This window comes from Corvus hawaiiensis, chromosome 1 (genome assembly GCF_020740725.1).
Source record: "Corvus hawaiiensis isolate bCorHaw1 chromosome 1, bCorHaw1.pri.cur, whole genome shotgun sequence".
In the NCBI taxonomy this organism is placed as follows: domain Eukaryota; kingdom Metazoa; phylum Chordata; class Aves; order Passeriformes; family Corvidae; genus Corvus; species Corvus hawaiiensis.
The window spans coordinates 9,515,035-9,531,791 of record NC_063213.1 but is presented as its reverse complement, the minus strand read 5'-3'; the positions used below and the strand labels follow the sequence as shown (position 1 = coordinate 9,531,791).

The following is a 16,757-nucleotide window of genomic DNA, read 5'->3' as shown; positions in this document are numbered from 1 at the left end:
TCAGGACAGAACTTTGATAGGGTGAACTGGTTTCACAGAATCTCAGACTTTTTAGGGCTCAAAGGGACATCTAGAGATCACCTTGTCCAACCTCCCTGCCAAGGCAGCATCACCTGGAGCAGATGACACAGGAACATGTCCCGGTGGGTTTGGAATGTCTCCAGAGAGGGAGACTCCATGATCTCCGTGGGCAGCTGTTCCAGTGCTCAGCCACCCTCAACGTAAAGAAGTTCTCCCTCTTGTTAAGGTGAAACTTCCCATGTTTTAGTTCATGACCATTGCCCCCGTACGGTTCCATTGTTTCCCCGTACAGGTGTGTGGAACAAGAACGTTTACTCCCTTCCCAAGCCCAGCCATCTTTACGGGCGATGCCAGCGGAGGCGGGCAGGATCCCGGCCTCCGCCACGGCCGGTGAGGTTCAGGGGCCGGAGGAGCCCCAGCGCTGCCCTGGCCAGGGGAGAGCCGCTTCCTCGCGGTCCCGGCGGGGCGGGCAGGGCGGAGCGGGCGGCGGGGACCGCTCCCCCCTCACGGCTGCCGGGCGGGCCGGGGCGGGGCCGGGGGCGGGCGGCGCTGGTCGCTGTCCTGGGTGTTGAATCTGCTGCGGCTGCCGGAGCCGGGGAGCGGCCGCGGGAGGCACAGGGCGGGCGGGCGGCATGGAGTGAGGGCTGGCGGCGGCGGGCAGGGGAGCGGGGCATGCGATGGGCCAGGCATGATGGGCGCGCTCGGCTCCGTCCTCCCGCTGCTGCTGCTGCTGCTGCTGCCGCCGCCGCCGCTGCCGCAGGTGCTCGCCGCCGCCCCGCGCATCCAGCCGCCGGGGGCCGCCGCCGAGGCGCGGATCGGTGAGTGGGGCGAGGGGCGGGGGGCGCGGGGCTGGCGGGGAGCGCTACCCGCGCTGCTGCCCTGGAGCTTCCCCGCAGGCAGCTTGGCAGGGCCCCGGCGGCCGCGCCCGCACGGCGGTCGCTGAGGGGCCCGTCCGCCCGTCCCTTTCCCCCGGCTCCGGAGAAGCGGCCCCGTCCGCCCGTTCCTCACCGGCGGCTCCGGAGCCCCGTCCTCTGGTCCCTCACCACTGGCTCCGGATAAGCGGCCCCGTCCGCCGGTGCCTCAGCACCGCCTCCCGCTGCCTGTCCCCGTCCCCCGGTCCTTCACGACCCGCTCCCGGCCCCTCACACCTCCTGCCCCCGCCGCTCCGCCCGCAGCCCCTGCCCCGGCGGCTGTCCCGTCTCGGGGGACACCTCTGCGGGGCCGCTCTCAACCGCTGTCCCTGCCTGCTGAAAACTTCCGCCGGGGCTCACGAGGCCCCTAAAATCGGGGTGCGCCAGTGGCGAGTCCCTGAAAATGCTTCCAGCTTGCACATATTTAACCCTTCTCCCGCTTTGTTGGATTCAGCCACTGAACTGCCCTTATATGTGAAAGAGACAGGAAATCGCCGGGCCACAAACCCCCAGATGCAGCCTTTGGTGGAGTTCCCCCTCCAACTCGTTCTCCTGGAGGTGGAAGTCAGCACTGGCTCCGGGTTAAGGCTCTTTCAGAGCTGTCGGAAAATGCCCAGTGCTGCCCAGTGCGGACCATTAAACAGCCGCTTTCTGTTGAGACATTCTCGACAGACCCCTTCTTCATTTAGAAGGTACCATCTATGCTAAACATCCCCACCAGTGAAATGACCAACACTGGCATGAAGGGATCCTGAAAACAAACTCTGTGTGTTTCAAATCGATGCAATTCTCCTGTGACACTCTCCCTGGCAGTCCTTTCCTTGCACTGAGGCACTCAGCACTGTATGCTCACCTGAATTGTCTATTAATATTAATATCTATTAATAGAGTCAGTCTCATTTCGCTAACAGTATCTTCCCAAAGCTCACTTTAAGTCAAGAAGGTCATGACTAGGAGAATTTTGTATTTTTTCCTGTTTTAATACCTACCTAGGGTGGTTATGGAGATCACAGAGGGAAAACTAAACAAACTATCCCTAAGAAATCTTTTTCTAAGACAAAAAAAATTAAATTCCTTTAAGAAACAAAGGAAGCTTTCCAGAGTAGTATTGCTGCAGTTTTCCTCATGTACATTCTGTTTATTAAAAAGGAATTAAAATCAGCTGACCATGTTTTTAATGAGGCTTCAGTCAAGTGGCAATAAAAATGAGCTATTATGCTTGCTATAGTGAAGGTAGTGATGCAAGGTTTTAAGGAGAAATGGTTTGGACTGGATTTATCCATCCCTCCTCTCTCCTGGTTGCTATAGATATAGACTGTTTCTCCTAATCTGCTGAAGAGAAAGCTTGCATAAAAATATTGAAAGTAATAGCTGTAATTTCTACTCTTAATAATGCATTAGGCTGCACCGTGCTTTCAAAGTAGTCAGATTTTGATTCTTTCTCCCTAAACACAAACTGCAAATCAGTTTGGGTCACAGAATATTTTTTCAGGTTGTTGTAGCTGAAACACAAAAACAATGTGTGTGTTTGTTACTTCCCTGCAGCTTCCCTGTGCTCCTGCCTCGGCAAGGATCTTTGCCTGCCAGTTAAGTCTGTCCTTGCGTGGAAGGGAGTGGGGGAAGAGCAGCCTTGATTTTACACAGTGAATCCACTGGTCTAGGAGGTATAATTTGGAGGCATTTCAATGGCAGCAAAACAAGCTGAGCCTCCCTACTTCTTGCTGGGATAGGGACCTCACTGATATTTCAGGGATCTCTGTGAAAGATGGGAAAGGATTGATTGTGTTTGACAAGATGCAGGAAAATGTTTGCATTGCTGGAAGTGAAACAGTTTTAGCTGTCTCTTCCATTAGAGTTCCTTTATTTCTTTTATTGACCAGTGTCTCAGATCTCATTAATCTTGAGTTCAAACTATTTATTATTGTAGATTCTGTTCAATTTTAGAGTATAATTTTTAGACACAATTAGGAGACATCACTGTAATTGTACAAAGTATCCGAGTCTCGGGATTATTTGTGGTTATATATGGAAGATACTAATTTGGTTTCTTCTTGTGCACAGTCCCATCTTCTTTAATTGAAAATTGAAGACAGATCCATTGTAAGACCTCTGGAATGTGTGCTGAAAACTGCCTTAAAAGCAAAGTAATTATAGAAACACATTTTTATTGGGCATTTTCCCCCTGTTATTTCAGAAACGCTTCCTAAAAGTTGTTTCAGAAGTAGAAGTTCATAACCTTTACCATTGCATAGGATGGATTAATCCAATTTCATTCTTTTCTTCTTTTTTATGGTCAAGTCTTGTCTGCACTTTCCAGTATAGTGAGCATCTTTAAATGTTGACCTTTATTTTGCAACATACCTACAAACTTGCTTAAGAAATTAGAAGATTTAAAGTTGGAGTTAACTAAGATACAAGATTTGTACTTCTGCTTCTTCTGCCCCTATAATTCATGAAGCTTTGTAGATTGTTCCTATGGGAAGGTGTTTTGATAATGTGCTATTACCAACAGAAGCACATATTCTTCCATTTCTTGATGTTTACCTTTCATCATTCATCATTCTGTGATGATTTACAGTAACATTTAAAATGTGAACAAATAAGGAAAATACAGTCTTCTCCCTCTCTCTTTTTCTTGCTTAGGTCTGGGCCAGGAGAGATATTCTTACCTTTTCCATAGAAAAAACCCCAACTGAGTACATAGCAGTATTCATTAGTCTTTAATGAAACACTGGGGCTGGGAGTTTAATATCCTAAAGAAATCTTTATTCATTTATAAAACACAGTTCATTTAAGATTATGGAACTTCTTTTTAAGTGTTTAATGAAGTAATCATCTGTGGAAAAATACATCCTGATCATGTTTGCTCAATTCCAAAGATTTGGGTTATTCCATTCTAGATGGTCATAACACTAAGCAGTACCATCAGTAAAAACTGCAGCTCCAACTACTGAAATATGTTAATTGTGCAGCTTTTTAAGTAGACTAATTGATTCAGAAAGTTGCAGTGGTACTTTATTTTCATTTTAGGTAGCCTCGGTGAGATAGAGAACTCAGTAACAAAGTAAGCTGTGACCATTCTTAATCACATTCTTTCATTAGTACTAAAACACGGGTATTTTATAGCAGAAGTTGTCCTCATATGTATCAGAAAAGAGTAATGCTTGCTGCAGTGCCTTCACATTGACCTCTAATGTGTAAAATGATGCTTATAACCTTCAGCATATACAATTTTGCAATATAATTTGATCTTTTGTGCTGTGTGCAATCCCATTTTTCAGTATGCATTTTCCTCTTAAATGAGTACATTGATATGCTGTGGAAATTTCCGGAAACATTTGTTACGCACTCAATGTAAATTTGTTCCATTCAGTGTGTAAAAGTTCCTTCAGAGTTGGATTGAAGTAATCACAGGCAGAATTTTTGTCTGTCAAATGAGTGTGAATTCAGTTTTTAACTTGCTAACAAAAAGAAAAGTCTCATTTCATCCTATAAATATGAAACATACTCCTAAACTTTTAGCTGTGAGTTCCTGACACATACAGTGAGCAAAGACAGTATCTTACATTCCTCTAGGATTTAAATGTAATTGAGGATAGAAACTTTACTCAAAAACCTTTAAAAATGTTGCATGTTAATTTTAGTACTTTCACAAAGTACTGTGTGCATATTTAACCACTGAAAAAATATTTTAGAGGTGGGTTAGGAGTTTCAAGTGGTTAAAGTTGATCAGAATTAAGAAACTGCAAGAGCAGGGACTTCAGTTACTATTGGTGAAAAGCATTTCTCCAATGTTGATTCTTAAATTGCAACAGAGTGAAATAAAGAGAAGGACAGGTGAAAATATTATTTATTTAGGATTTTTTGCATTTCATTCAGTGTTTTGAACACAATCCAAAGGAGGCAGTGACAGAGAGCTTTTGTCTGTGGGTGTTTCATGGGGAATAGCAAAGAAGTATGTCTTGGTTTAGTTCTTGTTGGATGGATGTTACCATAACAAAACTAACATAGCTGTTGTTCTCAGCCATCATTAACTGCTTTGAAGATCCATGAGGACAGAAGTTTTGCTTCTTCCAGCAATTGAGCTGAAGCTTGCTGAAGTCAATGTCAACCTTCCCATTGACTTCTGTAGCATTTGGATCAAAATTCTGGTTGATGCTTGTAGCAGACTGGCTGAGAAAGTAGGAGAATTAGAGTGTTACCATCCATTCAGTAAAAAAAAAATGCCTGACTTTCCAGTTACATTAATTTGGAACTTCTCATAGGCACTCAGGTATTTTAATACTGTATTTATTTGATGTAATTATTGATGGCGGAGGAGTGTAATTTATGATATAATACTAGAAAATAAAAATAACAGCAAAATTATTTAATTAAGACAAGGCTGTGTGCTCAGAACATGAAGGATTCAGTGTAGGAAACTGGATTGTTCCCTTCATCAGAAATATTTTTGCATATCCTAGAAATGTTTGTTAAGTTACCGGTTACGTTAAAAAGCAGCTCTAAGGTAGATTGATATCAAGGCATGTCTAGCTGTCAGTTCCACTGAATTACAGGTAAGAACATGCATTCATATTTTTGGCATCATGCCAAAATGTTCTACGGTATCTTTTTTACTCTAACTTGTTTTTGTTGAAAGTTTCAAGTGGACAGGAAGTGAATTATTCCTCTGTCAGTCAAAGGAAGCAATCACAGGGTGCTCTGGAGGTTGTTCATAGGATGGGATTTCTTTGTGTTCTTGTTTGTCTTACTGACTTAGCGAAAACAGAGAAGTTTTCGGTAAGATAAGCTTGTCTCTGCTTCCTACCTGAGCGTGCCTCAACACTGCTCTGTATTTGGTGAAATCTCTATCGTCTTCCTTCTTTTCTTTTTTTTTTTTTTTTGTTACCAACAAATAATACCAGTTCCAGTAAGTTTACCACACCACACCACACCACACCACACCACACCACACCACACCACACCACACCACACCACACCACACTACACCGCACCACACCACACCACACCACACCATCATTGTGCCATGACGTCAGTCAGCCTGCTGAGAGGGAATTGCGTTCCTCCTAGTGGTTAGATCCTGGAACATTTGGGCAGTTCTGCTAAAGCAGCCCAAGGTGGGTCATGTTGACACACTGCTGATAGACAGGCAGTGGCCTGTGTACTTTGTCACCGTGAACAACCGTGTGGGTTATAGACAGCAGTGTGGTGAGACTGCCACGGAGAGGAAAGTGCAGCTGCAGTCCCTGGGGTGCTGAGCTCATTGAGAAGCAAGAGCTGAGGTCCCCGTGTCTATCAGATTTCCACTGCCTGGAAAGAGAGCATAAGAACATGAGTGCAGATGTAGGTGGTTACCATCATTCATATGTATCCAATCCATAAGAAGACCCATGCAAGACAAAAGGCAGTGTATAATCCAGCTGCCTGAGAATGATACATATTTTGGCCACTGACAGTGTAGCCTAAAATTTAGCTAAAATCTCTGCAGTTATTCATACAAAATCAGTGTATCTAATGTCTTGTTAAAACCTGTGTTGGTGTTTACAGGCAGATTTGGGAGGACATTCGGTAAATGGAGGAAAGATTGGTGTGGTTTTTGTCATAAATTTGGTAGAGGATGGAAGGTCTCCAAGAGGCAAAGTTCACTGCTAGCTTCCATCACTGGAGTGCTGAGCCGGAAGAATATTTGATTGGTCTCAGCGTGGTCCTTATTAATAAATCTTGGAAGGCAGTGAGTAATACTGTTGTTGGTCAAACAGTTTTATATTTGCAAATGAATAGTAAGCAGGTGAAGGTGCAGATTAAGAAGCTCGTTTGGAGGGAAGCAAGCAGAAGAGAAGCCAAGGAATAGACAGAGGCATGTTGGAATGTGGATGTTTAAAATACAGAATGAGAAATTAAATCTTCAGAATTGGAGGTCAGAAATGGAGATTAGTGAGTTGTATATGATCTGTAAAAACGTAAATTTAAGATTAAATGGAGTTACTTTTTCTCTTGGAAGAGACAGTCAATTGCAGCAGCAAACCAGATGTTCAGTGGACCAGTTTGAGGCATGAGAAAATGAAGGAAGGTGACTAGAAGGATAAGAGATTTACAGAATAGAACTATTAATTCATTCTTTCAGGCCAAAGCTGTGGCAAAAAAAATGGAGGCAAGAAATGCATGTACGCTATGAGAAGCTGCTCTGGGAATAGAAAGGATTTATTTATCTTAATGTAAGGGTTGGGAATCATCTAACTAAATGTAATTAATTGAGCTAATCACTCTAGGCTCCTTTTAACCTATTTCTAGTTTATAAATTTCAATTAATTTCACCCAACTGTACATATCTAACACAGGTCAGATAAATGTCTCCCTGAGTGCAGCTATTGCTTTCCACTTAGGTATTATCTTAATACATTTCCCAGGCTAGGGCAAATGTCTGTAAATATCTACATGGTAGGCACTGCACTTTAGCTCTTCAGAAATCAGATGCTCAGGTTAAACTTAGGGAGAGCTAAACACATTTGGAAAGTGATTCACCTGTCTTTCCCCACTGAGGTGAGACTAATGAAGTAGCTTAAACTAAAGTTACGTTACTTGAGGATTACCTGCTACATTGCTTCAAAACCTTTTTGAGATTTATAGCTCTTGCAAGTGAGCTGTTTAGGGAGGTTCTGTGAGTAGTCAAGCAGGTTTGTCACATAAGGGACTGAAGTGAGGTGGCTGATGGATATTTGTAATACTTGAAAGAAACTTCTCTGAGAAAATCAGCCTCTGGTAATTGCAAACAAATGAAGGTGATCTCCAAATGAGATGGAGAAGAAATGGGTGTAACAGAATGAGCAAGCAGAGGGAAAAAAGCAGGTCAACGTGCAGGAGGTCTGCAGGCAAGACAGAGAAAAATGTAGGAGAGTCGTGTTGGAGAGCTGAAGGAAGGGGACCATGGAGACATGAGTTTTGGACAGTTAAGTGAAAGCATGAAGGGAATGGATGTGTAATGTGTACATACATTAACGAGCTTTCTTATGTGAGTTTTAGGGCCTTTATTTGTGAAGTGGTGGAAGAGCTCTATATCTATATATATCTCAACCATTCCACAGTGTCAATACATTATTGCATTCCCAATAAGTTTGCCATTCAGAACAGCTGTACTCATCCAACAATTAGGGAGGGTTTTTTTTCCTGAAAAGATTAGAGGGACTTTATAGATTTTAGTCCTTTTGAGGAGGAATTTTTTGAGTAATTTTAGTAAATTACTGCATCTTACTGAGGTTTTTTTCCCCCTACAGTTTCTTCCAGCAAATGGTACTTAAACACTAAACATAGTTTGTTGATACACAGTCTCTCTGGACAGAGAGTTAGTGCTTACAATGCCTACCTATTTTGCTTCAAAGTAACACATTGATTAAACAAGCTGTTTTTACATGTAAAATGAGTAACTAGAAGTTTTATGGGAAGTACAGCTGGTTGTAGTGGGTGTAAGGTCTCTTCTTTCAGTCATAGCTTATCAACATGCAATGATGGTTACATAAGCTTGAAATAGCAGCCAGCAAGCACAAGGTAATGTGCAGAGATAGATGTGCCTCCCAAAATGTCCCATACTTCCAGATGTCCTCATAGAAAACAATGCAGAGGGGACCAAACACAGACTACATATTGCAATAAACTTACAAAGTTCAACAAAACTCAGGAAATAACCCTGTTACATGTTGTAACAGTAACCCCCTCCTTTTTTCCTCCCTCTTCCCCAATTAATCTTTGATCTTTCAAGTGAACCTCAGCATGTTCTACAAAGTACCTTATGAAAATCAGTCTTGGGTGCTGAATGAGGTGTTTTGAATTTCTGGCGCTACCCGTCTGTTGGTGCCCTAAAAGGGGTAAAGATATTATAACCTCTTCTCTTCTTACTATTCTGCTTTGCCTCAAGAGCAGACGTTGTCTTTTCTCTACAACTGTTTTAGTTGGTTAATAAAATTCAATTAAACTCAGAACAGTTGTTTCAGGCAACAACTTTACTTCACCTGGAAGGTCATGCCTCATCCTCAGGCCTGAGGAAGAGTTTGTGTGTTAAGCAATTTGTCTGTGTTTTTTTCAACTACTACCAGCCTGCAGCTTTGCAGTGCAGAATGGCAATAACAAAATTTTATTGTATTCCTGACAGTGGCTGTTGATCCTGCTTTTGTAAAGGGTATTAGTTTGGATAAAATAAAAAAAAATTGATCTAAACCACAGCCTTGCTCACAAGCAGTGAAACCAGTGTTGGTGTTAGTGCTGGTGTCCATGACTTGGCAACAGGGAGTTGGGTTTTGGGGGTAAGAGTAGATTATTACACCATTTCTCTTAAGGTCTCAAAGGCATGAAATCTTGACTTGTGTCTGTATAAAAGATAGTCTCTTATTAGCCTGGCCTCTCTTACAGAGCAGATTTATAAGTCAGACATTACATTGTATTTGCTCTCTAGTGCTGAATTAAAAAAACATCAAAGATTATAGGCCTTGATTAATGTGGATAAATCACTACCAAAGAATGTGAATGTCTATTCTATTTTTTTAAAGAATGTATACATTATTGTTTATTTCTCTTGGCAAAATGTTTTGCTATGATTTTAATTTGTAGTGTGGAATACTTTATATATAAAATATTTCTGTTTCAGCTTTATTGGATATCTGATGTGATAGATGTTAACTATCAAGTATGTTCAGTGAGCTATTACTCACAAAATCTTCCTTCCTGTTCTAGATTTCAGCAAAGCTCAGTAGGCTCAGTATGGAATCAGTCAATGCCTTACTCAAACTAGCAAAATCTTACACCAAGCCTTTTCTGTGGCCTGGTCACACCTCTCAGCCCAGCTTCTCAGCTAAACACTGGTTCTTATTTTCATGGCATTACCCTGTGGATTATGCAGCTCCTTCCATTTGTTGGAGATGGCTGTACTCACTGGTGACTATCCCACTTCTTCCTTTGATGTCCTAACAGAAGAAAAAAAGGAGGGGAAAAGGGAATTTGGGAATTAGTCATCTGTCATGACTGTTTGGAGATAGCTGGATATTAATGAAAACAAGATACCAAGGCAAATATCATCAAGCATTTGGGTAGGTGAATTCACCTTGGAGGTGGCGACACAGTTGACAGACATAACTTCACCCCAAAAATTCTTCAGTGCAGAGTATTCCTTAAGTTTTGGTTTTTGCTTGGTCTATATTTAAGAAATGTGTGTTTAGCTGTGTTTGGTTTTTTTTGCTCTTTTTTTTCACCCTTGAAATCTGGGGTCAGATTCTGCAAATTTGTCTCACATCAATTATAAAGTTGTTAAAATATTCTTGTTAGTACTACCTAACTGGAAATTTATTTTAGTTAACTAGGTCAGCTCATAATTAAAGTTTACCAACATACGTTAGGTGCAGGGGATGAATTCCAAGGACAAAAAGCAGCTATAAAAATTGCATATTCAGAATAAACACAACAAGAATGAAAACTGAACTTTTGAAGGAAAATCCAAAGTTAACTGATGCTATCTGATGAATTTCCACAGTAAAAGCTGCAGAAAAATAAAACAATCATGTTCTTTGGGAGCAATCACTCACACTTTCAGACAATATAAAATTCATAATGCTGTAATCAAGTGGCATTTGAAAAACAGAATGGGAAGGTTGTTTTAGTACTATATGTGCTTGGGTTTATGCTGCCCAACAAAGATCTGCAAATGAGGGTGGGTTATTTTCTGTCCATTTGCTTTTGTTTCTCTGAGTAACACCTGCTCTAATGACTTTGATATCTGAAAGTAAATAACTGAGCAGGGAGGAGGAAATGGACACAACACACAGGCTTGAGAATAAACAGCTGTTAAATGGCTGCTGTTTCAGAAAGTGGAACACACAGCTTTGATGGAGGATCTGATTCACCTTGAATGAAGGAACTGATCACACCCAGTTGTCTGAATTTCCTAATTGAAGAATTGCTTGAGAGAATTCTAGAACAATACGTTATCCTCTTCAGATTATGGAACTATTTCCACAGTTTAGCAGGTAGGGAAGAGCTCTGAAAGGATCAGCTGCCCACTGATGGGGTGGCTACGCAGGTTGTAAAGGGAGTGTGGTTATGTTTCTTTCTCTTGAAGTTTAGGGAGGCCCATGCTGGAGACTAAATTAAATAGTAGTGCATTAAAGGGGGATGAGTGTCACCTAATTCTCTGCATGAAACTGCCAGAGCCTGAATTTATGTGTATGTGTTTGGCCACCTAACACTCTTGTAATTCAGTATCTTTCTTTTTGTCCATCTGAAATAATACCAACTTGCTTTCAGATGAAAGTTCATCCCTGCACAAGGAAACTCTGCTATCAAGAGAGGAATATAAAAAACAAGCTTTAATGAGCATCTTCACCAGTTTTCCTGAATTTTTTTCTGTGTTTGGTGTAAATTAGGGGGGTTGCAGGTTCAGTTCCTTTTGATGTCACTGGTATTAGTCCAGGGTTCCTGGATTTTAGGTGATTTAAGACACCACATATGTAAACAGGGCTTCCTGATTTTATAGAATATGTTTAGCTCTATTTAAGACAAAGCATTACCAAATAAATATTTGACCATTCTTTTCTAGTCAGTTTTCCATTGTGTCTGTTGCAGTCTGGAAGATAGACTTGGCTCAGGAGCTCCCATGTTTTCCTTCTATTTGACAAAGATACTCTGCTTAATTCTTCTGAATATGGGGAATTCTTCTTGCCAAAGGAGGGGCTTTGGTGGTTTGATGGTGTTCCATTTTACAACCCTGATCCCATAGAATAGGATGTGCGTATTACCTTATTTGGGAATGTCACTCTGGAAAACAGAGGGAAGTGTTCTGCCAGCCACACCTAAGTCACTCCTCAAGCTTAGACAATGTTCATGTCCAAATGAAAAGCAAGTACTCTATGCAGAGTTCAGTAAAAAAACTATTAAACAAAGAAATATGTGCAGAGAAAGATCACATAGCATTCCATAACCTGTAATCTTTACCAGACTGTCAGAGTAAAGTAATTATTGGAATGCTTAATTACATTCCCTAGAGACAGATTATTTTTGGTCAAGTCGCATTGTCCAAAATGCATACTGACTTTATATGAAGAACCTACCTTTCTTGTGAGGTTTCTGTTGAGAGAGGGCTCATTCATACCTGGGACTTCTACCCATCTTCCAGCTCTCCCACTCCTCTCAGCTGTGCTAACAGAACTCTGACCAGCTTCTTCATTGCCATGAAACCTTTGGAAAGCCCATCCCAGTTGTAATGATGTCAAGTAAATATCAATTTGAGAAAAAAACCAAACAAAAAAAAGAACCCCTGAACCATCTACAGACTGCCAATACAATGCTTCCTGAATACCTGTTATTAAGCTGGGAGTCAGAGTGCTCTAATATTATCCGTTACGTTGGAGTCAGTATGCAACAGCTCCTTTTCCTAGTCTTTGTAAGTAAAAGTTGAACTGGGAGCTCTGTTGGAAATAGATTAATTTCAGTAGTTTCTTACTGCTTCTTCATTCCACAGTATTTTACATTCTATTTATTCATAATTTATTTTTAGTCACATTTCATTTGTGAATAATGTATGTCAGGTATTATGATGGTATTTTTTTCACTTCATAAATCAAAGGAGAGCTATTTCTGTAATAGTTTATTACCTGAAAGCTGTGATTAAATCTGTCTGTTTAATTTTGGTTCTGATTGCCAATGCAAAGAGTTAAGCATGTGCCCAACTATAAGTAAGTGCTGTTGTCACTTAGTAAATGTGAGTGTTCACCATTTATGCTTTCAGCATGGAAAAATATGGGTCACAGCAGTTTTGATTATTCTTTGAATTTTTGTAGATTCTGGACCTTTATTTCACTAATTTCTTTGGTAATTGAGCACTCTGATGACATCAAAATTTTTCACACTAGAAAAGCCTGTAATTCAGACTTCATAGTGCTGTCATGTTTAAGGTTACTCAAAGAATTCATTTCACTTCCAAGTAAGATAATTAGAACAGGGTTTCTAAAATGAGACTAGATAGAAATTCCTAAAATTTCCTTGAATCTGCTGTTTGGAGTGCCTTGTGCAATAAAGGTACTTTGTGTATTTCACTTTTTAAAAATTGATATGGCACAAATGCAGATGAGCTAGAAGGTTTGGTTTTCATTCGCCAGTGAGTAGGTGTCTGCTGACATCTGGGAAGGACTGTAAAACCCCCATTTGGGAAGACGGAGATGAACTGAATATTTCTCTGAAACCAGGTTGGTGCCAAAAATCCACTAACCGATGCTTTACAACTGTGTGAAAGCTGAAAGAGGTTATTCTTCCTTTTCCAAAGATGATCCTCAGTTGGCATATTGCCAACACTTCCCCAGAAGAATGACTTGAGCTCTGGACCTTACCTTACAGACCAGTGAAATAATTGCATAGTTACAGGAAAAATAAATACAAATTCCTGTCAGAATCCCCAGGTGCCTCATGAATGAATTTTGTATTCACTCTGCAATTTCTCAGTTCATATATTATCTATGTGTAGTTATTCTCCATATGTGACAAATTGGAAATAGCTTTTTATTCTTGGTTTCATCTCAGGAGGTGAAAACTTATTTCTGCAAATATATCTTTTTGCAAATGTAAGCTTTTCTTTTTTTTTTAATGAAGATGATAAGTTGCTCTAGGATAAAAAAATTATTAGGGAATTTTCCTTAGAGACCATTGAGAATTCTCTCCTCAGAAGAGAGACTACTGGGTGGCTAAGGGCAAAGAAAGTAGGACAGACCACAGCAAGTGAGAAGTCATTATGGAAATAGGTAAAAACTTTAGTTCACCTTTTCTGTTCCATCCTTACCCATGCTGAATATGAACTGGATTCCTCTGAAGAGCTTGGCTGTGATTTTTAACTTGACCTAGAACTCTCTTAAGACAGTGTTTAAATTTAAAGGGCTTGTTAGGAAAATGTTACTGTAGCAACAGAAAAGTAGTATTTTTCAAATTTGACAAAAAGCTTTAGTATCCTTCTTGACTGAATCTTCCAGATTTCACAGTATGAATTTTTTTCAAAGTCACATATGGTATTTGTTAGATGAATTACTGAAAAATAGTCAAGTGGTGAAGTGGTGCAAAGACAAAAAGGATGATTTCAGATAGTGATTTTTTAAAAATAATCTTACCTACAGTAATATTTTGCCATTCCACTAGATGAGGCTTTAAAATATTAATAGAGTGATTATTCCATTTTTCCATGGATCTGCTGGGACACTGTTGGTGGATCAGCTCTCCAGGCTGGTGTGGGGCCTGGTAGATCTGAGGATATTCCACAGTGATGGATGGCTGGCATATGGGAAGGTCACACCAACATGAGTGTTATGATCTTTTGCCCCATTCTTACCTTCTTTGCCTCAGAAAATGCTACTGGTTTCTGTTAGAGAATGATTTTGGTTTAATCTAATATAGCTCTTTGTATGGTTTGCTCCTTTTGACAAGAGCAAACTGAGTAAGCACAAATAGCAGCCCTGAATAATGCTTGGTTTCCCCTACAGACTGATGGGGCCAGGAGACTGCAGTGCTGAGGGTATTCTGAAGAATGATAGAACAATTCTGATGTGGACAAAGATTCTAGGTCCACGTATTCAGAAACTTTCCTTAGAAGAAAAACAAAAAGATATATTCGCAGTAATCGCAAATCAAAAATTATGCTAGTATTTGCTCATTAGGCCCTGAATAAGTAATATTTCATAAAAAACCAAAATTCCATGGATTTTTGCTAGTGAACTGCTAATGCAGTGCTAAGTGTGGGCAGAAAATATGGTAGTTAAATGAGTTTTTTATAACTGTGTTCTGGCCAGAAGTCTCCACATTAGAGTGCTCCCACTGCGTTCCCATAGTCGTGGAAAGTGTGTAACTAACTTTGGAGGGAGAAAAAAATCCATGTATTTGCATTGTACTTTGGATTTCAGTCCAGATGAGAAAGTGTGAATGGAAAAATGTTACATCAAGGCAGAACACACACAGTATTATGGTCTGCTGAGCTGGATCATTCTACCCAGCTAAGCCAGGCCACCCCTGCATCATTCTGCATTTGCTTTCAGACTGTGTGGCAGTTCTGTATGGCAGCATGTGAGAGCTGGTGAAAACATGCTTTGGAGTAAGCAAGTGCAAGTGGGATTTCAGTGTGGCCTTCAGTTAATTTCTGTGCTCTAGGTGATGGGAAGGAACAGAACTAGGATTTGTTTTACTTCTTGGGTGTGAAATAATACAAGTGCACCTTTGTGCATGACATCTGTGTTAGAGGGAAGATTAAATTGCAAGCACACTGAATTTTAAGAGAAAATAGCTCAATAGTGCACTCAGAAAACAGGTAATTGAGTGAAGTAGAAAGAGGTACAGTAAGTGTGCTGATTTATCATGATCTTATATCAAATTGGTGGATATTATAACCACAGCTGAACCCATTTTTTTCATTGCCTTGGTTTACTTTCACAAATGAACAGTCTTAAATAAGCGTGGAGACAAACAAACCAAGGATGATAATGTTAATGAGAAAGGCAATTCAGATTCAAGGAGATCTGTTACTATTTGGTAACCCTGAAGTCACAGACTTTAAAGAAGCATAACTTTTGAAGACTTCTTTAAAGGAGGAAGGTGAAAGATTTAAAAAAAAAAATTAAACTGCATTGCTCCTTTTAATAGTACTTCTAGTTATTTGAATGTGCAGTTTAAAACAGAACAGTTCCTTGAATCTTCAAGCTATCAGAACAGGTTTGTCCTAAAACAAGCCTATAGGAATGTGATTATCACTTTCTTTAAAATTAAAATAATGAAGGAAATATTTAACTCTTCACCAAAAATTACTATAGTGACAGAAAATGGCAGTTGTTCCTCTAATCTCTGGCTGTTGTATATAGGTTATTTGAGCAATGATTGTGAGTTTTTGCTTGAAGAGCAAGAGATCTCAAATTGCTCCCAAGTGCAGTATGGCTATTAGATACCATGAAGCTGCTGTGTTTAACTTCTTGAGCCACTGGTTTTCTGTGATCATTAGATTAAAACTCTTAAGTGTAGTACAGATACTAAAGTTATGTTTTACAGGACCCAACAGAACAAGGAAATACATTATATTTTGGGATGTTTTTGTCTGTATAGTTTTTTTGCTCTCACTCCTTAATTGCAGCATAGTGTTCCTTGAAGAGGTTTTAATTTTATCTGTGAAACATTTGGAATTTTTTCTTTATGGGAGCTTATCATATTTCAACATTTGTTTTTGCTCCAGGACAAAAAAAAAGAAAAAAAAAGTATTAATTGACTAAACCATTTAAAAATATTTTTGCAGAAGGTAAAATACTGAAATATTTAAAAATTTGTATTTTTTTATGTTACTGCTGAACTTTTTCAGCCTGAACTGCAAAGTTTATCAGCCCAAGGGCAGAGTGAAGGATTTTCCAGTCCTCATCCTAGAAGTTGTATCCTCAGATCTCATGTGTCCATGATGGGCAGGAGGGCCCAGTCTTGTCCCTGGGCCAGACTTGTTTACCTGATACAGGAGGCCACGCTCTGGAAGGGGCACTTGAAACATCCGAAATCAAAGTCACAAAATCAGAATAGAATCACAGAATGGTTTGGGTTGGAACAGATCTTTTAAAGGTCCCCTGGTCCAATCCCCCTGCAATGAGCAGGGACATCTTCAACCAGATCAGGTTGCTCAGAGTCCCATCCAACTTCATTCTTTTGTCCGAAGTCCCACTATTCATATCTGGCTCAGATGCATTGAAGTGTTAAATTTACCTCAAATTAAATATTTTGATTTGTAGTGGGTTCAGTTTGAAACCGGACAGAAACATCAATTTAGTGTAGTGGTTTGGTCCAAAA

General features: G+C 40.3%; 1 protein-coding gene across 2 annotated transcripts in view; it reads left to right on the top strand.

Moving 5' to 3' along the window:
- Window positions 1-605: 605 nt before the first annotated feature.
- Window positions 606-16,757, top strand: part of PTPRN2 (protein tyrosine phosphatase receptor type N2) — a 653,490-nt gene continuing 637,338 nt past the window's right edge. For both annotated transcript variants that reach the window (XM_048327270.1, XM_048327179.1), the window contains exon 1: window positions 606-839. In XM_048327270.1, coding sequence (XP_048183227.1) covers window positions 710-839 — 130 coding nt within the window. In that variant the 5' untranslated portion in view covers window positions 606-709. The remainder of the gene's footprint in view (window positions 840-16,757) is intronic.